Here is a 23,604-nt window from a genome sequence, read left to right on the forward strand (position 1 = left end):
TGTTTTCATTTTCTGTCTTGAAGCAGAAACCTGGGCAGTCAGTGCAGAAAGATAGGTCAATGTGGTGCTGAGGTTACGTCTCGGGAATATGTTCTCATGAGAACTTCGGGGTGCTTCTAGTTTGAGTTAGTATCTGTACCCTCAGGCCTTGGGGTGCTGGATGAGCCAGGGTTTAATACATTGTTATCGGTTTGTTTATTGCACATCACACACACGATCTACACTTATCGTCACATGTGTTGGATGGTAGCAGTGCATACGGCCTCCGGCACGTCACAGAGTTGGAGAGTTTAAGGCCAGAAGGGACCAGCAGTCTGACCGCTTGGCCACTAAACACCACCCAGCCTCCCCCATGCCCAGCCCAACAGCCAGAGTTAGGCCAAAGCGTTACAGCTCTCAGCACATTCAACTGTTGCGTGCCAGAAGCAGCGAACGGCAGGACCGAGGCGCTCCAATACCCGAGGCCCCTGCGATGGCAGGCATTAAGTGAGGTATGCCCAGAGGTGTATACCTAATGCTTCTGGTGAGGATCCTGTGAGATCAGGGATGTAGCCCTGGGCGTACCATGGGCTAGACTCTGATATTCTGACTCACAGTGGGTAGCACCGTTCTCCAGGCATAGAACCACTGACGTCAGCAGGCTTAGTCATGGAGTGGGGTGTCGTGGAGTGGGGTGTCATTCAGTGGCCGGAAAGGCATCGGAATCTGACTCAGATCTCTGTATTTCATTCATTTTTGCAGCCTCGCTCACAGACTCAAACCCCATCCAGACCGTCCGGGATTTGCGGATCGTTGACATTGGAGTAAACAGCTTGAAGGTCTCCTGGAAAAAGACCCCGGGTGTAACGCACTATAAGATATCCTGGGTCCCGTTCAGTGGTAGGCATCCTACTCCACCGGCCACATAAAGTACTGTGAGAGAGCGCTGGAGGTCCCTAGTACGCTGGAAGTGACTCTCATCTCAGTGTCCCCCGCCTCTTCCCACAGGTGTTTGAGGACAGATTATAAACTGGCAGAGTGGGGACAATGCTTTTAAGAAATTTGGGGTCTTCACGCAGGCTCGTAAGAGTGGGCTGGACCCCTGGTGTGGGGAGTCTTTTTTGTTCTTCTCTTGTGCTTGTGGTAACTTGGTTTGATTTCCAGCTACAACCATTGTCCCTGGAGGAAAAGCTCCTCTTGGCTGCACCTGCTTTTTTGGCTTCTGCTCAGTTATTCCACCAGCTCACAAGTATGTTTGTGTGTTGCTGGGTGGGTGGGCATGCTAGGCCTGGATGGGTGTTTTCAATCATGGAAGAGGCCCCAGAAGGATCCTGCCCTTTCTCCCTTTCACTGCTGCTTGGCACAGGCTTTGGAGGGGAGGATTAGGGGTCTGGAACACATGACTTATGAGGAGAGGCTGAGGGAACTGGGATTGTTTAGTCTGCAGAAGAGAAGAATGAGGGGGGATTTGATAGCTGCTTTCAACTACCTGAGAGCTGGTTCCAGAGAGGATGGTTCTAGACTATTCTCAGTGGTAGAAGAGGACAGGACAAGGAGTAATGGTCTCAAGTTGCAGTGGGGGAGGTTTAGGTTGGATATTAGGAAAAACTTTTTCACTAGGAGGGTGGTGAAACACTGGAATGCGTTACCTAGGGAGGTGGTAGAATCTCCTTCCTTGGAAGTTTTTAAGTTCAGGCTTGACAAAGCCCTGGCTGGGATGATTTGATTGGGGATTGGTCCTGCTTTGAGCAGGGGGTTGGACTAGATGACCTCCTGAGGTCCCTTCCAGCCCTGATATTCTATGTTTCTATGATTCTATGATTAATATTCAAAATGATCTGGACAAACTGGAGAAATGGTCTGAAGTAAATAGGATGAAATTCAATTAGGACAAATGCAAAGTACTTCACTTAGGAAGGAACAATCAATTGCATACATACAAAATGGGCAATGACTGCCTAGGAAGGAGGACTGCGGAAAGGGATCTGGGGGTCACAGTGGACCACAAGTTAAATATGAGTCAACAGTGTAACACTGTTGCAAAAAACCCAAACTCCATTCTGGGATGTATTAGCAGGAGTGTTGTAAGCAAGAGACAAGCAATAATTCTTCCGCTCTACTCCGTGCTGATTAGGCCTCAACTGGAGTATTGTGTCCAGTTCTGGGTGCCACATTTCCGAAAAGATGTAGACAAATTGGAGAAAGTCCAGAGATTAAACGATTAAAGGTCTAGAAAACATGCCCTGTCAGGGAAGATTGAAAACATTGGGTTTGTTTAGTCTGGAGAAGAGAAGACTGAGAGGGGACATGATACCAGTTTTCAAGTACATAAAAGGTTGTTACAAGGAGGAGGGAGGAAAATTATTCTCCTTAACCTCTGAGGACAGGACAAGAAGCAATGGGCTTAAATTGCAGCAAGGGAGGTTTAGGTTGGACATTAGGAAAAACTTCCTAACTGTCAGGGGGGGTAAGCACTGGGATAAATTGCCTAGGGAGGTTGTGGAATCTCCGTCATTGAAGGTTTTTAAGAGCAGGTTAGACAAACACCTGTCGGGGCTATTCTAGATAAGACTTAGTCCTGCCATGAGTGCAGGGGACTGGACTAGATGACCCCTCCAGGTCCCTTCCAGTCCTATGATTCTATAATCCAGGCTGCAAGCCCAGTGGATGTTCAGGAGGCCGCACATCTGCAAAGCACAATCCCTGAAGCATGATGCTCAGTCCTTCTGACTGGGAGGAGCCAGCCATGGCTAGCTCCAGAGTACGTCACCCTTGCTCCTGAGACAGCCGTGGAATCAGGGGGAGACATAAGGTATTTCTCCCTCTCTTTGCAATCTAGTCTTGCCAGATGGGAGGAGTGAGAGCTTCCGGCTCTGCACGCAACCTTCTCAGCTCTCCTCAGCGCACCCTCCTGGTCCCAGTCCAGTTTACACACCTCCACCGTCAATCAATGAGTGGCCAAGCAGGCCATAGGAGTAGCTCCCTGCACCATCCCATCTCTCCTGGGCCAGTCCCCAGGACTGGCAGCCTCTCCAGGGTCTATCTCCCATTCTAAGGGTATGTCTACACTGCAGTCACGGGGCGTAATTGCTGCTTGTGTGGACGTGCCTGTGCTCGCTTCAGTCCAGCTCAGGTACCTGAATAGTGAAGCCATGTCAGCACCCATTAGCCATGCCAGGAATTTCCTAAGGTTCTTGATGGGCTTATACAGCCCGCACTAAACCATGCACTGCCACCGCTTCGCTGCTTTGGTACCGGAGCTAGCTAGACTAAAGCTAGCTTGGAATGTCTAGGATACACCCTTGGAGGCGCTGGCAGGTGGGAGACCTCCATCAGCTGCTGCTGTTTTGCGCAAGTTGCATTTCCTGGCATGCAGGAAGTGAATGGAGGAGAAGAAATGAGGTAACAATGATCTCTTTTAATGTGGAGAGCTGGTTGAAAACTGAGCAATAAGCTTTGCAGAAACAATTCTAGAACCTTTGCGTTGCATTTTTCCAAATTATGATTGAAATTTTCTGTGTAACCGAGTACGAGCTTTACAAGCGTTTGGCCTGTTCAGACCCATCTTGGGATTTATTTAAGCAATTATTTTAAAAATATAAAAATAAATTAACTTCTGCACATGCCTCATTTTAAAAACAGAAGATGATCCGTGACCTTTTTTGGGTAAAATCGCCACGAAAAGTTTCAAGCAACGATTTTTCATAAAAAGTTCCCAATGTAGGAAAAAGGGAATTTTTTGGATGCAAAAAATTGCCATCTTTTTTTTCCAATGAAAGCCCAACTTTCTGATTTCTTAGGAGCCTCCCAACTCTTGACAATTTTGTGCAGTGTTGAAAATAACAACCTCCACATTAAACAGGAAGAGCCTTAAGGGCTCTCTTTACCAGCTAGTACACCCACATATTGGTAAGGAGGGGCAAACTAAGGGGGTATGGGAAAAACACAGCTGCCCCCTGTCTGCTAACGAGAGAACTCCCGCATTGCCCCTTGACTTGGACCAGCTCTGTCCATATTCTTTGGCTGGGTGGTCCAGTAGATAGAACACTGGACTAGGAGCCATGAGTCTGGGTTCTATTCCCAGCTGTCCCACTGATGCATTATGTGACCTTGTGCAAGTCCCTTAAGCTCACTCTGCCTCAGCTTCTCCAGCTGTAAAATGGGGATAATAACACTCATTCTCCTTTGCCAAGTGTTTTGAGATCTATGGATGAAAAGGACTGTAAAATAATGGTCGCTACAGGAAGCATTGTTACTTTCTCCTGTCATTATCACAAACTGTTCTGTTTTTTTTATTGTTGTTATTAATTAGGTGGCTTGGAAACCTCACGGATTGTTCCAGCAGAGATCATGTTTTTCACAATTACTAAGCTGCAGGAGAGCACAATGTACACCATCCGTGTGTCTTCAATGATCCAGGAACGGGAGGGAAGCCCAGTGCTTCTCAGTGCCAAAACACGTGAGTACCGGGGAGACGTGGGCAGACACCAGTATATAGTGTCACCATTGCAACTGGGAAGTAGATCTGTTCAGGCTGACACTTCTGTGCTCATCTCAAAGTATCAAGAGTTTGGGATCAATTCAAAGAAACAACCTAAAGCGTAGGGATCATATCTACAGCTGGAGTAAATCGGCATAGCTCCATTGGTTTGGGTACAGCTACATTGATCTCCACGAGCTCAGGATCTGGCAGTTGCTGACTCGGATTTATGGAGGTTCTGTACCATGCTGTAATCGTTCCCTCTGTTCCTACACACGCTGCTAGTGAGTCAGGCTGAAAGTCAGTATCACAGCTGGCACATGGGTAGGATCCGGGAGCTGATAACCAGCTGGCAGGAATTTCCCACCCACGTGTGGCCTGGCACAATTGGCCAGGTGCAGTCTGGATATTCTGGATCTTTCTCTGAAGTATTTAGCAGAGGCCATGCCAGAGACAAGATACCAAACTCAACAGGCCAGCTATCTGTTTCATTTCTGTAATGCCTATCTGGAATTTTTGCCATTGATTTCAGTGGGCCCAGGATTCCACCCTTGTATAATGTGTGTGTCTCCTTTTGGCCCCGTGAAATTAGTAGATTCTCCCTCTCGGGCGCTTTTGGCTCATGCCATCGATTTAAGCCTTTACACAGTAGCAAACGATCACTGTTTCTTTTCTCTTCCCTTTTAAATAGTGGGTTTTCCTAAAGTGACTCAGTTTGCAGTTCAGGAGAGCACGGAAAGCAGCATTTTGCTGAGCTGGATGGGCGTTCCTGGGGCCTCTGCATATTTATTAACATGGCGCCTGGCATCAGGTAACGGCTCTTAGGTGTCATTGATGAACGGCTGTGGGTAAGGAAAGCTAATGTAAGGAAAGAAGAAGAGAATGTGAGTTGGGGAGAGTTGTAGAGTGGGCTCCTTATCTGTCTCCTAAAGATCTCGGGAAGGTCCATATTGCCACAATATCACATCTTCACTATTCTTCACTATTCTTGCTCAGACAGTTATTAGTTCACGACAACATAGGAATTGCCAGACCAGATCTGCCCTAAGGTCCATTTAATCCAGTGTCCTGTCTCTGACAGTGACAGGAGTGCTCCAGAGGAAGGTGCACGGAACCCCATCATAGATTAAACCACCTACAGAGGAAGTGTCTTCCTAACCCCAGACAATCAGTGGCTGGATTAGGGGCTGAAGCATCAAGCTTTACATCCCTGATCTTTTTCTAATCCAATTTAATGCCACTGTGGATATTCTCATATAAATGCTTGATCCTTCTTTTGAATCCTGCTCCGCTCTTTCCCTCTTACGTCATTCATTTCCCTCCAAGAAATAAGAGTCTTGTCTAGTAGTGAGTGCAAAGGACTGGGACTTTGGGCTCTCCCCACAATGCCGCTCTTCCTGTGCCACCTTGGATGACTCATCTCTGGGCCGCAGTTTCCTAATAAATCCTGGGAGGGATGGTACCTTCCCTACAAGGGTGTTGGGAGACTTAATTGGTCTAAAATTTGTACAGTGCATTGAGATCCTTGTGTGGAAGATGCTGTAGACATGGAAGGTGCTGTAGACATGAAAGTTTCTGAGTACCCACATCTCCCACTGCCCTCAGTGCTCAAGCAGTAACATGACAGTATTGATGATAGAACTGTGCCTTGAACTAACACCTCTGACACGCCCTCTCCTAACTGCCTCTAAAACTTCCCTTTTTGCCAAACTTTGTGGCTATAATTACAATGTAGGGTGCTCCAGACAGGGTCTGTCTGTGGTTACAATGAATTTCTTTGTCTCTATATTAACATCAATAAATTTAGGCTTGAAATTAGACGAAGGTTTCTAACCATCAGAGGAGTGAAGTTCTGGAACAGTCTTCCACAGGGAGCAGTAGGGGCAAAAAAACAAACTTGTTTTAAGACTGAGCTTGATAAGTTTATGGAGGGGATGGTATGAAGAGATTGCCTACAATGGCATGTTGCCCATATGTGACTGCTATGAGCAAATATCTCCAATGGCTGAGGGATGGGACACTAGATGGGAGGGCCCTGAGTTACTACAGAGAATTCTTTCCCCGGTGTCCGGCTGGTGAGTTGCTCACATGTTCAGGGTCTAACAGACTGCCATATCTGGGGTCAGGAAAGAATTTCCCCCCACCCCGGTCAGATTGACAGAGACCCTGTGGGGTTTCTCCTTACACTGCAGTGTGGGGCATGGATCCCTTGCTGGTTTGAACTAGAGTAAATGGTGGATTCTCTGTAACTTTAAGTCATCAAATCACAGTTTGAGGACTTCAGTAAGTCAGTCAGAGTTTATGGGCCTACTACAGGAGTGGGTTCTGTGATGTGCAGGAGGTCAGACTAGATGATCATGATGGTCCCTTCTGGCCTTAAAGTCTATGAGTAACGTACCCTCTTTCCTTTCTTTTTTCCAGCGTCTGATCTTTCCACTGAACTGTTGGGAGCAGCTTCTAGATCATATCGAGTTGCAGACCTGAAGCCAAGAGGGATGTACTCTTTTTCAATAAGACCGCTCTTCGGAGAGACGGAGGGGCCAGAGGTGGTGCTTACTGAGCGGATAGGTATGAGAAACGGAGCCTTGTGTTGCAATTCCTGCTTGTGTCTTTCCTGTCACCACTAGCTCATGAGATGGTCCTTGGCATGGCGTGTTCCCATGCAATCCCGATGCCTTTCAGGGCTAGCTGTGTTCTTACTATGAACTAGTTATGCGATGGATGCAGTTCCCCTCCTTTGTTTGTTTTTTACAGTGGGATCTCGAGGGAATCCTTCCACTCCTGCTCCTACTGTTACTTCTTTACCACCTGCCACTACGAGAGCCTGGTCCGTGGGTTCTAGCAACGCAAGGGCCACTCCTCTTCCATCAGCCACCACCATGACATTAAGAATGACCCCAGCAACTACAGTTGTGACAACTAAAGCGTCGCCACCATTGACCACTCTCTCTGGGCCAAGTGAGTTTGAATCCACATGGGATTCAGTGCTGATGAATTGGTGCATTATAACCTCTTGGATGCTGTGGTCTCCTCTGATCATGAGCTAAAACTGGGTTGCGCTGGGTGAATACTTGGCGGGAAAACCCGAGATCAAAAACAGGTGCTGCAGGAGGCATGTTGGCGATCATAGAATGATAGAATTGTAGGACTGCAAAGGGCCTTGAGAGGTCTTCTGGTCCAGTCCCCTGCACTCATGGCAGGACTAAGTCTTATCTAGAATAGCCCCGACAGGTGTTTGTCTAACCTGCTCTTAAAAACCTTCAATGACGGAGATTCCACAACCTCCCTAGGCAATTTATCCCAGTGCGTAACCCCCCTGACAGTTAGGAAGTTTTTCCTGATGTCCAACCTAAACCTCCCTTGCTGCAATTTAAGCCCATTGCTTCTTGTCCTATCCTCAGCAGTTAAGGAGAATAATTTTCCTCCCTCCTCCTTGTAACAACCTTTTATGTACTTGAAAACTGTTATCATGCTCCCCTCCCCCAGTCTTCTCTTCTTCAGACTAAACAAACCCAATTTTTTCAATCTTCCCTCATAGGTCATGTTTTCTAGACCTTTAATCATTTTTGTTGCTCTTCTCTGGACTTTCTCCAATTTGTCCACATCTTTCCTGAAATGTGGCACCCAGAACTGGACACAATACTCCAGCTGAGGCCTAAGCAGTGCAGTCCAGAAGGTGGAGCTCTTTCCTCTCTGTCAGCAGGTGAAAGAGCCAAGAGATGTTAGATAATCGCACCTGTTATAATCGTAATAATACTGAGACCACTGCTCTGAAACAGATTGATGAACCATTGTGTCTAACGTCCTGTCTCTGATGGTGACCAGTGTCTAATATATAAAGAAGAGGCATAAAATGCATGTAAGAGCATTGAGGTGTGCAGCGTCATCCCATGGGGGTGAATGTATTATATCTTGTTCACTCAACACACCCTTGAAACCACAAGGTGTGATTGTGTCTCGGACTGTTCTCCCATAAAGAAGAATAGTCCAGCATTTTATGACAAATCCCATCCAATATGAGACAGATTGGAGACCCAAGGCCTTCCTGTCTGTGATTTACGAACATTCTACCTTCCCTTCGCAGTCTGTGGCAAGTTCAAAGCGGACATCGCTTTCCTGGTGGACGAGTCCTCAAGCATTGGCCAGAGCAATTTCAATAAAGTGAAGGAGTTCCTCTACCGGATCGTCTCCTATTTCCCCAGAATTGGGCCTGAGGGAACACAGGCAAGAGACCATTATTCTATCTATCTATTGTAGGTACCTTTCTTCATTTTATTCATCCTCACAACAACCCTGTGAGTTAAGGGAATGCTGTGAATCTTAAAGAGGCTAAATGACTTGCCTGAGGTCACATAGGAAGTCTGTGGCAGAAAAGGTAATTAAGCCCAGCTCTCCCAAGCCTGAGACTAGCATCCTAACCATTGGGCCAGCCTTCCTCTTGGGCCCCAGCTGGACATTCCCTGTTTTATGCCATTTTCTAGCAATTTCCCCAAACCCCACCCTCACTAAAAAAGATGATCTCCGCGCTATTGAAACCTTGCATTTCAGTGTGCTCCCTTTGGGCCTAAGCCAGCGCCCAATGAAGTCCATGGAAAGACTCCTGCTGGCTGCCATAGGCTTTGGTACAGGTTCTTTGTTTGTAATGATGCCCTTTGCACACATGATATCTGAATTGGACCTTCAGGCTAAGGCTCCATGTTGCTTTCTTTCACTTGACTAAGGAAGGTGGAGTTCCATGTTCTCATTGCCTGCAGACCATTAATAGCATCCCCCTCCCATGATCATTGCCTTTTACTCGTGTGCTTATATCCATGACCCCTGCTCCTTAGCTCCATCCTGCCACCTTTATCGGCCTCACGTGCTCTTTGGCAGATCGCTGTAGCTCAGTACAGCGAAGAGCCCAGGACTGAATTCCACTTTAACCAGCACAAGGATCGCAATGGAGCTCTCAGAGCCCTCAAGGAGCTGCAGTATACTGGCGGCAACACAAAGACAGGTGCGTACCGTGTATGCGTGTCAGTGTTTGCAGGCCACATACGTTACAGCCAGAAATATGGGCCCAAGTCACCAAGTCTCGATCTGCATTTGGCTCTCAACTTCCCCAGCAGTCAGGTGGTGTGGTTTTGCTTTTGAGTTTTGACTCAGTCTGTTCTAGAGGTTGATTGGCTGCTTGTGAAGTTAAGATCTAAACTTCTTTAAAGTTTGCATTGGGGTGGGTCTAGAGTTTTGGTTTGGACCCATTTTTAATAATTGCCTGGCCATCTATTCTGGTTCTTTCTTCATCATTCTAGTTTTTTGTCTGACCTTCTCTTTATAATTTTATATCCCATCACCCTCCTTAATTTAGTTTTTATACCTAACATGGAGCCCTAACCGTAAGGTTACCTATCGACTGGGAATATTTTAAAGAGTGCTTTTAACTCTAAAACATAGCCTTGATCCTAACTCTAATCCTACTAGTCTTACATGCAAGAATTCGCAGGATTGAGTTTTATGGTTCAGCAGTAGATTCTGTTTCCTTGGGATTTATTTAGATCACCGGGTCTGTTCCCTTTCGATGCACGTCTATAACTCTCAGTGATATTACTTATGTGTGCATATTAGGTAGGACTTTCAGAAACTCTTAGTGCTGACCTAGCTCTGCTCCCACGGAAGTCAATGGGGGTTTTACCGTTGACTTCAACGGAAAGAGAGAGAGGCCAATTCAGTGTTTTGGAAAACTCCTCCTGTCGGGGATAAAATTATTTACACATCCCTCACCTATGTTGGGAGCATCAAGGCTAGTAAAGTAGCAACTGACCCAAAATATTTCATGTTTCAAAAAAGAAATCCCCCAAACCTTCAGCCGTCTGAAGATGCGCTGTCTGTAACTACAGGCATGCTAGAGAAGGGTTAGCCATTTAGCTAGTCCATTCAGACAACATAATTAGGTTTTACCTGGGTTGCTATTGCAAGGACACTGAAATACACACACAGGAGCTTTAAACTGGAGGAAGTTAGCCCTCATTTTATCCTTTCTAAGCTGGTCACCTAAATAGCTGCCCCTGTCTTGAAGGAGCCAGTTAACTAGGATAGAAATTAGAGGAAGGTTCCTAGCCACCAGACCAGGGGGAGGTTCTGGAGCAGCCTCTTTATATTAGTAGTGGGGGGGGGGGGGAAACAACCTACCTAGTTTTGAAAGGGCACCTGATAAATGTATGAATGGGAGTATGTGATAACGGGGGATTGGACTCAATGGCCTAGGAAGTCCCTTCCAGTCTTGACTCCCCTGTTCCTAAAGTGGCTCTGGCACCGATTAATCTCTCTTAATGTGGCCAGCCTGTACATTTTCTAACATGTCCTTTTTTCCACCTGCAAACTGGATCAGACGGACTCAGACCCACAGCACTACTATTCATACACCTGGCACTGCGGGATCTAGGCGTGACTGGTGTGGAGAAAGTAAAGAAGGACGTGTTATTTACTCCTTCTCATAACACAAGAACTAGGGGTCACCCAATGAAATTAATAGGCAGCAGGTTTAAAACAAAAGGAAGTATTTGTTTACACGACGCACAGTCAACCTGTGGAACTCTTTGCCAGAGGATGTTGTGAAGGCCAAGACGATCACAGGGTTCAAAAAAGAACTAGATAAGTTCCTAGAGGATAGGTCCATCAGTGCCTATTAGCCAGGATGGGCAGGAATCGTGTCCTTAGCCTCCGTTTGCCAGAAGCTGGGAATGAGCGACAGGGGATGGATCACTTGATGATTACCTGTTCTGTTCATTCCCTCTGGGACACCTGGCATTGGCCACTGTCAGAAGGCAGGAGACTGAGTTAAATGGACCTTTGGTCTGACCCAGTCTGGCCGTTCTTATGTTCTAGGCTGTGCATCTTTCTGCTTTCCTCTAGGTCGTGGCTTAGGCTATGTGCTAAAGGAGTTATTTCAGTCCTCCAAAGGGATGAGACCAACCGTGCCTCGCACGCTGGTGCTAGTGACCGATGGACAGTCCCAGGACGATGTGTTGCCACCAGCCAGAGAGGCGTATGCGTTAGGTAGGGATCTTTTCTTGAAAGCCCCAATCCTGCTCCCAGCAAAGTGAATGATAAAACTCCTGTGAGTTTTAGTTGTGCTGGATTGGGTCCTAACATAGTTTATTGTTGGCTTCCTGGGCTCTTATCTCTCCTTCCTTCATTAAAAGTTGTGGGTTTGCCCTGACCAGACATAATGAGCCCAATACACCTGGGATGAGCTTGACCTAATGTTTTTAGATGAAGAATCTGATCTGTACTGGATTTAATACTCTGATGGCTGACAGCTCAGGGTGGCCAGGTGCCCGGTTTTCAACCAGAAAGTCTGGTTGAAAAGGGGACCTGACGGTGTCCGGTCAGATCTACTGACCGGACACCCAAAGTCCAGTCACTTCAGGTGGGGGAGGCAGGGAGGTGCTGAGTCTTCACCCGTCCCAGCCCCTACTTCGCTGGGGCCGCCTCCTACCTGCATTGGGCGGCTGCAGCTCCCAGCCCCGGCTCCGCGCAGAGTTGGGGGAGAGAGAGGAAGAGCAGTGAGCGACAGAGGGAGGAAGAAAGAGGAGCGAACAGAGGCGGGGTCTCGGGTGAAGGGGCGGGGCGGGGCAGGGCAGGGGTGAGACCTGGGGGAAGGGGCAGAGCCTCAGGGGTGGAGGAGGTTCTGGCATGCCTGCTGGAGTGTCCAGTTTTAAATATTACATAGTTGGCAACCGTATGGGAAACTGATGTCCACATTTTGTCCCAGGCAATGGCAGTGCCAGCTTCTCCCATGCACTGCCCCATGAATGTATCTTGGTACTTCCCGGAGACCAGCTCTGGAGCGGGAGGGGAGTCCAGTCTCACAGCCCGTTTGAGATAATCCAATGAGGTCTCCCTGCTCCCATGCTGAGGTCTGTAATGGACTTTCCGCGGGGTGGGCTGAGGACAGCACCACCTCATGGGCTTGTCACTCCCCTCTGAGCACTGTGTTGCACAGTTTGGAGTCTCTGTCCAATCCCTAAATGACAAGAGTTCGTGTAACTGTTCTGTGCCCTTGCCGGCGGTCTTAATGGAGAAGCCACAGGTGGAGACCATGAGCTGGGCATGCCTTTATCAGAGCAAGCCTCGTACCCCCAGCTCCCTCAAGTGACAAAGGGGAACAGATGGCTTAGGGGTTAAGAGTTGACTCCTCACCTCAATGTGAGCAATTTCTAGTGAACCAAGACAAGCTGTGGCCGGGAGCTGAGCCTGACTTTACTCTGCAGTTGAGAATTTCCAAGCTGATGGGTGGATTTAACCCCACAACTCCCATTAATCGGCGTCAATGGGCACTGCGGGGTGAACCCCCCTAGCCAGCTTGGAAGATCTCTGCCCGTATGCCCGTCTAATGAGGGAGCCATTTGTTTCAGGAATCCGGGTCATCGCCGTGGGGGTCTCCAGAGCTGACCCCCAAGAACTGAACAGCATTTTGTTACACCGCAACCTGCAGAATGTTTTCTACATCAGCACCTTTGAGGACTTCCCCCACATCATCCGGGAGGTGATAGAAACCATTTGCTCTGATTCGCCGCATTCAGGAGCCCAACCGCAGCCCGGGGAGGTGAGCTGCTTTTTTCTACACTATTTCCATGTCTATGCTCTATTTCCTACAGAGAGCTTTGGAGAGAAGCCAGCTCACCTCCAAGAGGTCCCTTCTGGCAGCCTGTGATCATGGTCCTACCCTGCGTTCTGGTTCAAAGCAAACCCAAAAGTTAAGAATCAGAGAATCGTAGGACGGGCAGGGACCTCGAGAGGCCATCTAGTCCAGTCCCCTGCGCCCCTGGCAGGACTAAGTATTATAAACAAGTCTTCGGGTCTCTTTCTGATCTCACTTATCATCTACCATTGTCAGCTGGCGGTCATGCTATCCAAGACAGCAGTGTAAAACAGGCACAGATGAAACCAGAGTCTGGCCTTTTCCTGGTTATCAGTTAAGTCAGTGGCATATCCATTGCAGGCTGAAAAAACGCTTGAGGGAATTGCCAATGCACAGTCGTCTCCTGGTAACAGTTGTCCACTCAATCTGCCCCTGGTAGTATGATATCAGTAGTTTGTAACCAACCGGGTCCTTGGACACTGTGATACAGCATGGCCAGAGGGCAGCAGGAGAGGATTCGAAGGGAGCCTTATTCCCTGAAGAGGGAAGAAAGTTTGCTATAGATTAATTAGAGCACCTGAAGCCAGTCACCTGATAAAACCTCCCTGCTTCAATCAGACAAGGGAAGGAGTTGGAGCAGAGTGGCTTGGTGTTGGAGCAGAGAGCAGTTTGGAGGAGTTGAAGCGGAGTGGATTGGCATTGGAGCAGAGAGCAGTTTGGAGGAGTTGAAGCGGAGTGGATTGGCATTGGAGCAGAGAGCAGTTTGGAGGAGTTGAAGCAGAGAGGATTGGCGTTGGAGCAGAGAGCAGTTTGGAGGAGTTGAAGCAGAGAGGATTGGCGTTGGAGCAGAGAGCAGTTTGGAGGAGTCGAAGCGGAGTGGATTGGTGTTGGAGCAGAGAGCAGTTTGGAGGGAAGCAGAGGAGAGTTTGGAGAAGTGCTGCAGTGGGCTAAGAAGACCAAGACCCTCGGTAAAGGGATACATGGTTTGTGCAGAGGGAGGGCAGGAAGCCCCACAAGCTGAAGGGCAGGAGAGGGAAGTAGTCCAGGGGAAGGAACTGCTAGTTCAAGTGGTTTACTGCTATCCCTAGGGTCCCTGGGTTGGGACCCGGAGTAGAGGGCAGGCCTGGGTCCCTCCCTCTCCACTCCTCTCCTCTAGGAACTAGTGGGGCAGTTAATACCCCAGTTCAGGGGCAAGAAATGGTGCCCTAAACCCTCCCCAAGAAAAGAAAGCACGAGACCCATCAAAGTAGTGCCAGCAATTTGCCACAACACCCATAATCCTCTTTGATAAGACAAAAATCTAACTCAAGCTGTGTGTTGTAGGTTGCTAGACAGGATATGGTCAAACTGCAGCAGGTTGGTGGCATGGAGAGCAACTCATCGGTCCATGATCCAGCTTCTGCTGATCCAGAAATCCAAAGACCAGAGGGGCCATGCAGTCTCAGGTGCTCAAAGGTAAGAAGAGTGATAACAGCTCAGTAGGGTGTACTTGGGGGAGTATGTTGCGTAAGACACATGCAGTGAGCGCACTCATTAGTTTGGGGTTAATCCCCTACCACCTTGCTCCAGTTTTATGCTGGTGTAACTGAGCTGTCTTGAATGGAATTGCATCAGCATGAAATAGGAGCAGTGGCCAGTCAAGGCTCTTTACCTCTGGAGACATGGGCACAAGCCATGGCTTAGGTCACCAGTTGTCCACCTTTGGAGATCTCATCCTCAGACCTGTCATTTGTGCACTCCACAAACATGCAGCATCTCATTGCATGAGGAGCAACCTGTGACCTCTCATCATTATCAACTTGTTTCTCGTGGGCATTGAAGATGAATTCATAGATTTCAAGGTCAGAAGGGACCATTATGAATATCTGGTCTGCTCTCCTGCATAACACAGGCCAGGGAACCTCACCCAGTAACTTCTGCATCAAGCCCATAACTGCTGTTTGAGCTATAGCATCTAATTTAGAAAGACATCCAGTCTTGGTTTAACGACTGCAAGTGGCAGAGAATCCACCATCTCCTCAGGCAACTTGTTCGAATGGTTAGTGGCCTTCCCTGTTAAAAATGTGCCGTGATATTTTAGGAGGATTTGAATGCCAAGCAGGATATGGTCTGCTGCATTTATTTAATAGTCTCCTATGAGCCATTGCCTTCCCCTCTGTTAAAAATAAAACATCAGTCAGTTCTTGCCTGCATTGGGTAGCACCAGCATCGGACCCACCATAAAGGCAGGGAGAGAGGAGGAGCAACTGTAACAGCTGACCATGCTAACCTACTGGAAGGGATGGGGAGCCATTTCTTATCAGTTCTGCAATAAGGGGCCGGGGGAGGAAGTGCAATTATTTTTCTTCCTATTTACTGTGTTGCCATCACAGCTTCTATTCTTATTCTGTTACAGGCGCCTAAGGGAGAGAAGGTAAATATTCTAGCCAGCTGCGGGATTTCACTCTTCAAGGGGAACACACAAGCTTTGGCATTTACATGCTACACTGGAGGGGACCAGAGAAATACCCAAGACAGACACTGTAGATAGGCCTCCGGCTAGAGCCATGAAACAGCCAGGAGGAGATTGTTGCGTACATTGGGCTCTGGATGAGAGATCTCTCCAAGTCAAAATAGTAACGGAAGGGCAGGACTCAGGGCCTGAACCCCTTGTGTCACCTTGCCACAGGCTGACATGTACCAACTATCTGGGCGTTAATCTGGGTAACTCAGAACAGGAGAGGTGTGTTTGGATTACGAGGGTTGGGTTGGGTTGGGAGCTCACCTCCAGCTGAAGTCAAATTAGGGACTGTATTTCTAGATCCAAAATCCTGGATCCAAACACTCCTACTCTCTGCTGGACCCTGTTTACCAATCCAATGCGACAAGCACATACTCTTTGGCCTTGTCTAGATTAGGATAAAAGGTGTTTAAAAAAAAATGTGATCGCCAATGCATTTTAAAACCCTGCTGTAAATAGGACAAGTTGTAAATTAGTTGATAGGGGTGAACCCTTTGGGATTAGAAATGTGCTTCTCGGATTAACAGTAGGGGGAGACAATACGGTCAGATAGTTCCAAGCTATGAAGCTGTTGTTCCATATAGAGGAAGGGTAGTCCAGTGGTTAGTGTCTAGGAGACACGGGTTTAATTCTCAGCTGTGCCACAGACTCCCTTTGTGACCAGGGGCAAGTCACGAGGGCTATGTCTACACTGCAGCTGGGAGCATTGCTTCCCAGCGCGCTACAAGAACGGCATAGGGAGGCTAGATTCCCAGGCCAGAAGGGACCAATGTGATCATCTAGTCTGACCTCCTATAGAACAAAAGAATTTCTGGAGGAGAATATTTGTTGGAAAAGCATCCAGACTTGATTTTAAAATGGTCAGTGATGGAGAAGCCACCACAACCCAATGGTTAGCTGCTTCTCTCTGTTACAGATTTATGCCTTATTTCCAGTCTGAAATCATAGAATCATAGAAGATTAGGGTTGGAAGAGACCTCAGGAGGTCATCTAGTCCAATCCCCCGCTCAAAGCAGGGCCAAACCCCAACTAAATCATCCAGCCTGGGCTTTGTCAAGCCTGATCTTAAAAACTTCTAAGGATGGAGATTCCACCACCTCCCTAGGTAACCCATTCCAGTGCTTCACCACCCTCCTAGTGAAATAGTGTTTCCTAATATCTAATCTAGACTTCCCCCACTGCAACTTGAGACCATTACTCCTTGTTCAGTCATCCGCCACCACTGAGAACATCCGAGCTCCGTCCTCTTTGGAACCCCCCTTCAGGCAGTTGAAGGCTGCTATCAAATCCCCCCTCAGTCTTCTCCTCTGCAGACTAAATAACCCCTTCTGCACACTGAGCACTCCCTGGGGTTCTGGATCACGCCTTACTGCTCTACCAGCCTGGATTCCTCCCTCACTAGAATGAGCGAGCTGGCCAGGCCCCAAAGCAGCAATGAAAAGGTTAACAGGCTAGTAATCACATGGTCAGTGCCTGATGGAAATTATGGACACTTGTCCCCTCTGGGTCACTAGGTTGAACTCAGCCTCTCTCTGTACCTAGGGCAGGCATGGCAAGGGGGGCAGCTCAGCTCACACACACACACACACACGGACCCGCTGGCTACACACTCAGGTGGGTCCCCTGTGCTACCCTAGTCTCGTTGTTGGTTTTAGCGGGCTGGCTCGAGCAGAGCTGACACATTCGCAGTGTAAACCTTACTGTCGTCTCCCTGGGCCTCAGATCCCATCTGTACAAGGGGATCGCAGCGCTACCCGACACACTGATCCCACAGCAGGTTTTGGCCGCTATCTTCAGGATCAAGCCCTTAGCAGTCCCACCCATCTAATCAGAACCCAGTTGCTTGGGTTAATTAAAAGTAGACGAGAGAAAGCAGGGCAGAGAACGCCTCTGAGCTAGGAGTGGGAAGGGGGCTCTTCTTTATTTCATCTCTGCCAAATTCTGTTCAGTTCCAGTGATGTAACTCTTGCGGGGATAGGAGGAGGAGGAGGATGTATTGAGTCAGTGCCTAGAGGCTGCAGTCTCATTGTGCTAGGCGCTGTACAAACACATAACAAAGAGGGGACCCCTACCTAGAGAGCTTACCATCTTGTTGCACCTGTGCAGCTGAGAACAGGATAGGCCTGTAATCGGTGGAGTATTTCCCAGGCCCTGTAACTGAGCGGACCCCTTCCCCGCCCCAGTTAAAGCTCTCTCCACCCTGTTCTGCAGCGCCTCCTCGTGTGACTCTAGTTCTGTTTCCTTGTTGTGCAGGGTGAGAGAGGCCCACCTGGAGAATTGGTGAGTCTGATCAGAGAAGATCCTCCACGTAAACCAGGAAATACATTGTCCCAATGGCTTGAGGCCTGGGACAGGCTTCCTGGGACAGGAGGAAATATAAGCAAAACATAACATCCAGTGGAGGCTAATGGGCCTGGGGTATGAATGTATCCTCTGGGGAGTGAAGTTCACCCTTCTACAGAGGATTGGATTTCTAAAGGGATCCAATAACTCTTTCCCCACCTCTTGTTGTAAATGGCTGAGTAGTGGGCTAAATGGCCTTCCCAGGCCTCTGTTGGATGGGTTGATCTGTATTTCTTTGGAGGGTAATAATGTCTTGAATTTTTTTTCCCACTTTTCCTTTTCAAGAGCTTCACCGGTTTGCTGACTGGAGGCAGTTACGATCCATACAACTTTGTCATAAAGGGAGAGAAGGGAGAGAGGGTGAGTCTCGCAGCAGGAGTGATGCACTGGATTAATTAGCACATGGCTAGGTAATTAATAGTTACAAAAGGCTGCCCCAGAGCATGGTGCATTTAATGTGTCCTGTTCCCTGTTGGCTTTGAAAATCAAACAGGAAGGAAGGTGTGTGTGAGAGAGGGAGAGAGAGACATGCCTGGGCGTGATGCTTTATTTTTCATTTCTCAGAGATCATTCTCCCTGCGAACAGAAAGGGGAGACCAGAAACTGATGTCTCATTAATAGGGGAGAAGCCATTATATCCCATGGGCCACAGCTTCCTGCATGGCTGAGCAGGATTGGGCTGCTGAGGTCAGGGCTGGGGCATTGTTGAACCCAAGAGCCAAAACAATCCAGAATAAAAACGCTGAACGAGTCCCAGCAGGCTCTTTGGTTGCTAGCTCAGGACTCCTGTGTCCCAGAACATGAGGAATCCACAAGGAATTAGGGATGGATAATCCCAGCAGAATTCAGGCCTTTGCAAACCCCATCAAACCAATTTTCAAATTCACAAAACTTGTCTGAGCTGGGAAATCCCATGTGCTCACGGCTGGTTTTCCCCCAAAGGGCATCCAACCTGCGATAAAACATTGATGAATTTTTCTAGAGAAAGGGAAGCCAGTGCTGTTCATAGAATATCAGGGTTGGAAGGGACCTTAGGAGGTCATCTAGTCCAACCCCCTGCTCAAAGCAGGGCCAATCCCCAATTTTTGCCCCCGATCCCGAATGGCCCCCTCAAGGATTGAACTCACAACCCTGGGTTTAGCAGGCCAATGCTCAAACCACTGAGCTATCTGTCCTCCCTCCCACATTAGAACATCCTCTCCCACCACTACCCAGAAAAGTGACTGTTGACCAGAGTTATTGGAGGCTGGCAGTTCTTTCCACACCACCCAAGCTCTGCCCCATCTTTGACCTTGTTACTTTCCATGTATTTAGGGGCTCCCTGGGAAAGATGGAATTCCCGGACTGCCAGGTCGACCTGGGCGAGTGGGGCCCCCTGGCTCCCTTGGGCTCATGGTAAATATCTGGACTAATGAGAACTATCAACGCTGGGATTAATAAAGGGGGAAAAAACCCTTTTCCGGTGTTTGAATATCTATTTTTCTCTCCCTCAATTTACAGGGGCTCCCTGGTATCCAAGGTGATCTTGTAAGTATTCCAAACCATCAAAGTCTCAGAAACTCAGCGGCACCCAAATAACCCTCGCTGGATCCTACACCGTGCGGGTGTGGAGGGCTGCACGGGCAACAGCCAGTCGTGCTGAGCCGGATGGGGAGCCCCGGGGAACTCGATTTTGCATTTTTTGGGTATTGCCGGGGCCAAATGACTCCTGCCCTGTAGCTGAAACAAGGCCAGTCAGAGACGCATACAGCCAAGCGCCTCATCAGTTTGAGCAGGATCATACCTGAGGCTGTATCCGTCTTTCTGTCCCTAGGGAGCATTGTACAGACTTTCTACCACTCAGTGCAGAGGGCAATACCTGTGACTTACGCTTACTTGCACCGACATGTAGCATCCACTCACACTCGCTGGAGCTCAGTGCTTGTGATAAGACATTGGCTAAGTGCTTGTGATGATGTCTCCTGCTAGTGGCTGGCTCCGGGGAGGATAACAGCCAACTACTGGAGTTCTCTCTTTGGCTCAAGGGCTTCAGATCCGCAGCCCAAGCTCAGCTATGTAAGTGTAGAGCATGGAATTGGGATAAGGGTACATTTATTTCACTCTGATACTTTTTGTTTTCCTGTGCAAGGCATTTTCCCAGTGGTTGTCATCACAGGGTGTCCAGTCACAGAAACCGTCATTACAAACGAACACCCCATCTGACTCCATTCGGAGGGGTCGTGTTGGCCCTGTAGAGTGCGTATACAATGACCCGCCACCCATCATAGGTTGAGTGTGGACTGAACATGTGAGCTACAGTGCTAAAAGCATGGCTTTCGACTGCTTGAGCAAAAGGAGTAACTTCAGTAGCTGGTAGCAGTAGTAAGCTCTTATGTTATATGCATCAGCCACTAGAGGGAGACATGTAATACACTAAATTAGTGGGTACATGGCTCCTATTGATGTTGGCACCACAAAGGAAGGAACCCTACCCACTGGAACCTGTTTAAGTTATCACTCAGTGGGCCAACAAAAATTTGTCATCTGGTGGAGATGGGTTTATAGTTTAGGATCCAACAGAATGGAACTGACGGCCTTAGGTTTATAAGTGATCACCTCACCTAAGGGATTGCAGGTTGACAATGATTCTGTGAGCCAGTTTCTCTCTGTTATTTAACTCTGCGTGATTTATTTTAAATTCCAGGGACCTCTTGGATATCCAGGGCCAGCGGGGCCAAAAGGAGACAGAGTGAGTTCCCTTTACATGTTTCAATAGAAAATGCCATTGTAATGCACTTCCCTCCTATTAAGGTGTGTATGTCTCACTGCCCTCTACTGGATAGAATCGGAACTTCTGAAGTGCATGTCACTGGCCCTAGATGGCTGGCAGCTGATGGAGATTCTCCTCCAGCTCAAGGGCTACAGGCCTTTACACTGGGAACAGGAGGTCTGAGTACCATCTCTGCTGAGGCTGTGAAATTCCCAGTGACTCTGGTGTGCAGCCATAACGTCAGCCGTGAGCCGCTGTCAATGGTAAAGGAAACACGGCTGTCCAGGAGGTACAATCTACAAAATGAACAGAACCAGATGCAGTGTAACATTGGGAAAGGTCAGTTGTCTTGGTACCCACACACAGCTCCCGGTGTGCATTGTAGGTGGGCACTGGAGGGCAATGTAGACCTTCTGGCAGGTTTGTAAAACTGATTCAGATAAATCCCACAGAGGCTTTAGACTCTTTGCATCCAATCTGTGAGTCTTTAGCGAAGGTTAAGTCCTGCCAGGGTCAATGGGAGAGGACTGCACAGGCATTAATACAAATCCCTGATTCGTCTCACTTGGCTCAATAATTCCACAAAGAATCTAGCACTCTGCTTCAGTGGGTTGGTCTACAGTTTTTGAGCATCACCTCTCAATCGTAGAATTGTAGGACTAGAAGGGATCTCAAAATGTCTTCTCGTCCAGTCCCGACTCCTGGCAGGACTAAGTATTATCTAGTCCATCCCTGACAGGTGTTTGTCTAACCTGCTCTTAAAAATCTTCAGTGATGGAGATTCCACAACCTCCCGAGGCAATTTATTCCAGTGCTTAACCACCCTGACAGTGAGGAAGTTTTTCCTAATGTCCAACCTAAACTGCCCTTGCTGCAATTTAAGCCCATTGCTTCTTGTCCTATCCTCAGAGGTTAAGAAGAACAATTCTTCTCCCTCCTCCTTGTAACAACCTTCTAAGTACTTGAAAACTGTTATCATGTCCCCTCTCAGTCTTCCCTTCTTCAGACTAAACAAACCCAATGTTTTCAATCTTCCCCCACAGGTCATTTTTTCTAGACCTTTAATCATTTTTGTTGCTCTTCTCTGGACTTTCTCCAATTTGTCCACATCTTTCCTGAAATGTGGCACCCAGAACTGGACACAATACTCCAGCTGAGGCCTTATCAGCGCAGAGTAGAGCAGAAGAATTACTTCTCGTGTCTTGCTTACAACACTCCTGCTAATACAGCCCAGAATGGTGTTCGCTTTTGTTGCAACAGTGCTACACTGTTGACTGACTCATATTTAGCTGTGATCCACTATGACCCCCAGATCCATTTCTGCAGTACTCCTTCCTAGGCACTCATTTCACATTTTGTATGTGTGCAACTGTGGAGGTTTATCCTTATTGAATTTCATCTTGTTTACTTCAGACCATTTCTCCAGTTTGTCCAGATCATTTTGAATTTTAATCCTATCCTCCTAAGTACTTGCAACCCCTCCCAGCTTGGTATCATCCACAAACTTTCTATGTACTCTTAATGCCATTATCAAAATCACTGATGAAGGTATTGAATAGAACAGGACCCAGAACTGATCCCTTCAGGACCCCACTCGATATGCCCTTCCAGCTTGGCTGTGAACCACTGATAAATACTCTCTGGGAACAGTTTCCCAACCAGTTTTGCACCCACCCTATAGTTGCTTCCACCTAGGTTGTATTTTCCAGAGTTGTTTATGAGAAGGTCATGTGAGACAGTATCAAAAGCCTTACTAAATTCAAGATATACCATGTCTATCGCTTCCCCCCATCCACAAGGCTTGTTACCCTGTCAAAGAAAGCTATTAGGCTGGCTTGACACGATTTGTTCTTGACAAATCCGTGCTGACTGTTACTTATCACCTTATTATCTTTTAGGTTTCTGCAAATTGGTTGCTTAATTATTTGCTCCATTATCTTTCCGGCTACAGAAGTTAAGCTGACAGGTCTGTAATTCCCTGGGTTGTCCTTATTCCCCTTTTTGTATGTTGGCACTATACTTTCCCTTTTCCAGCCCTCTGGAATCTCACCCATCTTCCATGACTTTTCAAGCTAATGGCTCAGATATCTCCTCAGTCAGCTCCTTGAGCATTCTAGGATGTACTTCATCAGGCCCTGGTGATCTGAAGACATCTAACTTGTCTAAGTAATTTTTAACTTGTTCTTTCCCTATTTTAGCCTCTGATCCTACCTCATTTTCGCTGCCATTCACTATGTTAGATGTCCAATTGCTACTAAACTTTTTGGTGAAAACTGAAATGAGTCGTTTAGCACTTCTGCCATTTCCACATTTTCTGTTATTCTTTCCTTCTCCCCTCATTGAATTATGGGCCTACCCTGTCCTTGGTCTTCTCTTGCTTCTAATGTATTTGTAGAAAGTTTTCTTGTTACCCTTTATGTTTCTAGCCAGTTTAATCTTGGTTTTTGCCTTGGCCTTTCTAATCTTATCTCTACCTGCTTGTGTTTGTTTATATTCATTCTTTGTAATTTGACCTAGTTTCCACTTTTTGTTTAGACTCTTTTTTGAGTTTCAGATCATTGAAGATCTCCAGGTTAAGCCAGGGTGGTCTCTTGCCATACTTCCTATCTTTCCTACGTAGTGGGATAGTTTGCTCTTTTGCCCTTCATAATGTTTCTTAAAAACTGCCAACTGTCTTCAGTTGTTTTTTCCCTTAGACTTGCTTCCCATGGGATTTTACCTACCAACTCCCTGAGTTTGTTAGTCTGCATACTTGAAATCCATTATCTTTATTCTGCTATTTTCCTTCCTACCATTCCTTAGAATCATAAATTCTACCATTTCATGATCACATTCACCAAAGCTGCCTTCCACTTTCAGAGTCTCCACCAGTTCCTCAGTATTGGTCAAACGCAAGCCTAGAACAGCCTCCCCCCCGTAGCTTTCTCCAT

At 47.6% G+C, this 23,604-nt stretch overlaps 1 protein-coding gene across 1 annotated transcript in view; it reads left to right on the plus strand.

Annotated features, from left to right (window-relative positions):
* Positions 1 to 23,604, plus strand: part of LOC141980933 (uncharacterized) — a 232,495-nt gene that overhangs the window by 53,447 nt on the left and 155,444 nt on the right. The window contains exons 18-33 of the mRNA XM_074942711.1: positions 742 to 879; positions 4,292 to 4,438; positions 5,151 to 5,270; positions 6,881 to 7,027; positions 7,214 to 7,417; positions 8,544 to 8,683; positions 9,332 to 9,455; positions 11,351 to 11,494; positions 12,856 to 13,046; positions 14,406 to 14,537; positions 15,478 to 15,495; positions 17,836 to 17,862; positions 18,211 to 18,285; positions 19,240 to 19,320; positions 19,426 to 19,452; positions 20,609 to 20,653. Coding sequence (XP_074798812.1) covers positions 742 to 879; positions 4,292 to 4,438; positions 5,151 to 5,270; positions 6,881 to 7,027; positions 7,214 to 7,417; positions 8,544 to 8,683; positions 9,332 to 9,455; positions 11,351 to 11,494; positions 12,856 to 13,046; positions 14,406 to 14,537; positions 15,478 to 15,495; positions 17,836 to 17,862; positions 18,211 to 18,285; positions 19,240 to 19,320; positions 19,426 to 19,452; positions 20,609 to 20,653 — 1,760 coding nt within the window. The remainder of the gene's footprint in view (positions 1 to 741; positions 880 to 4,291; positions 4,439 to 5,150; positions 5,271 to 6,880; positions 7,028 to 7,213; positions 7,418 to 8,543; positions 8,684 to 9,331; positions 9,456 to 11,350; positions 11,495 to 12,855; positions 13,047 to 14,405; positions 14,538 to 15,477; positions 15,496 to 17,835; positions 17,863 to 18,210; positions 18,286 to 19,239; positions 19,321 to 19,425; positions 19,453 to 20,608; positions 20,654 to 23,604) is intronic.

This window comes from Natator depressus, chromosome 1 (assembly GCF_965152275.1).
Source record: "Natator depressus isolate rNatDep1 chromosome 1, rNatDep2.hap1, whole genome shotgun sequence".
Classification (NCBI taxonomy): Eukaryota; Metazoa; Chordata; order Testudines; family Cheloniidae; genus Natator; species Natator depressus.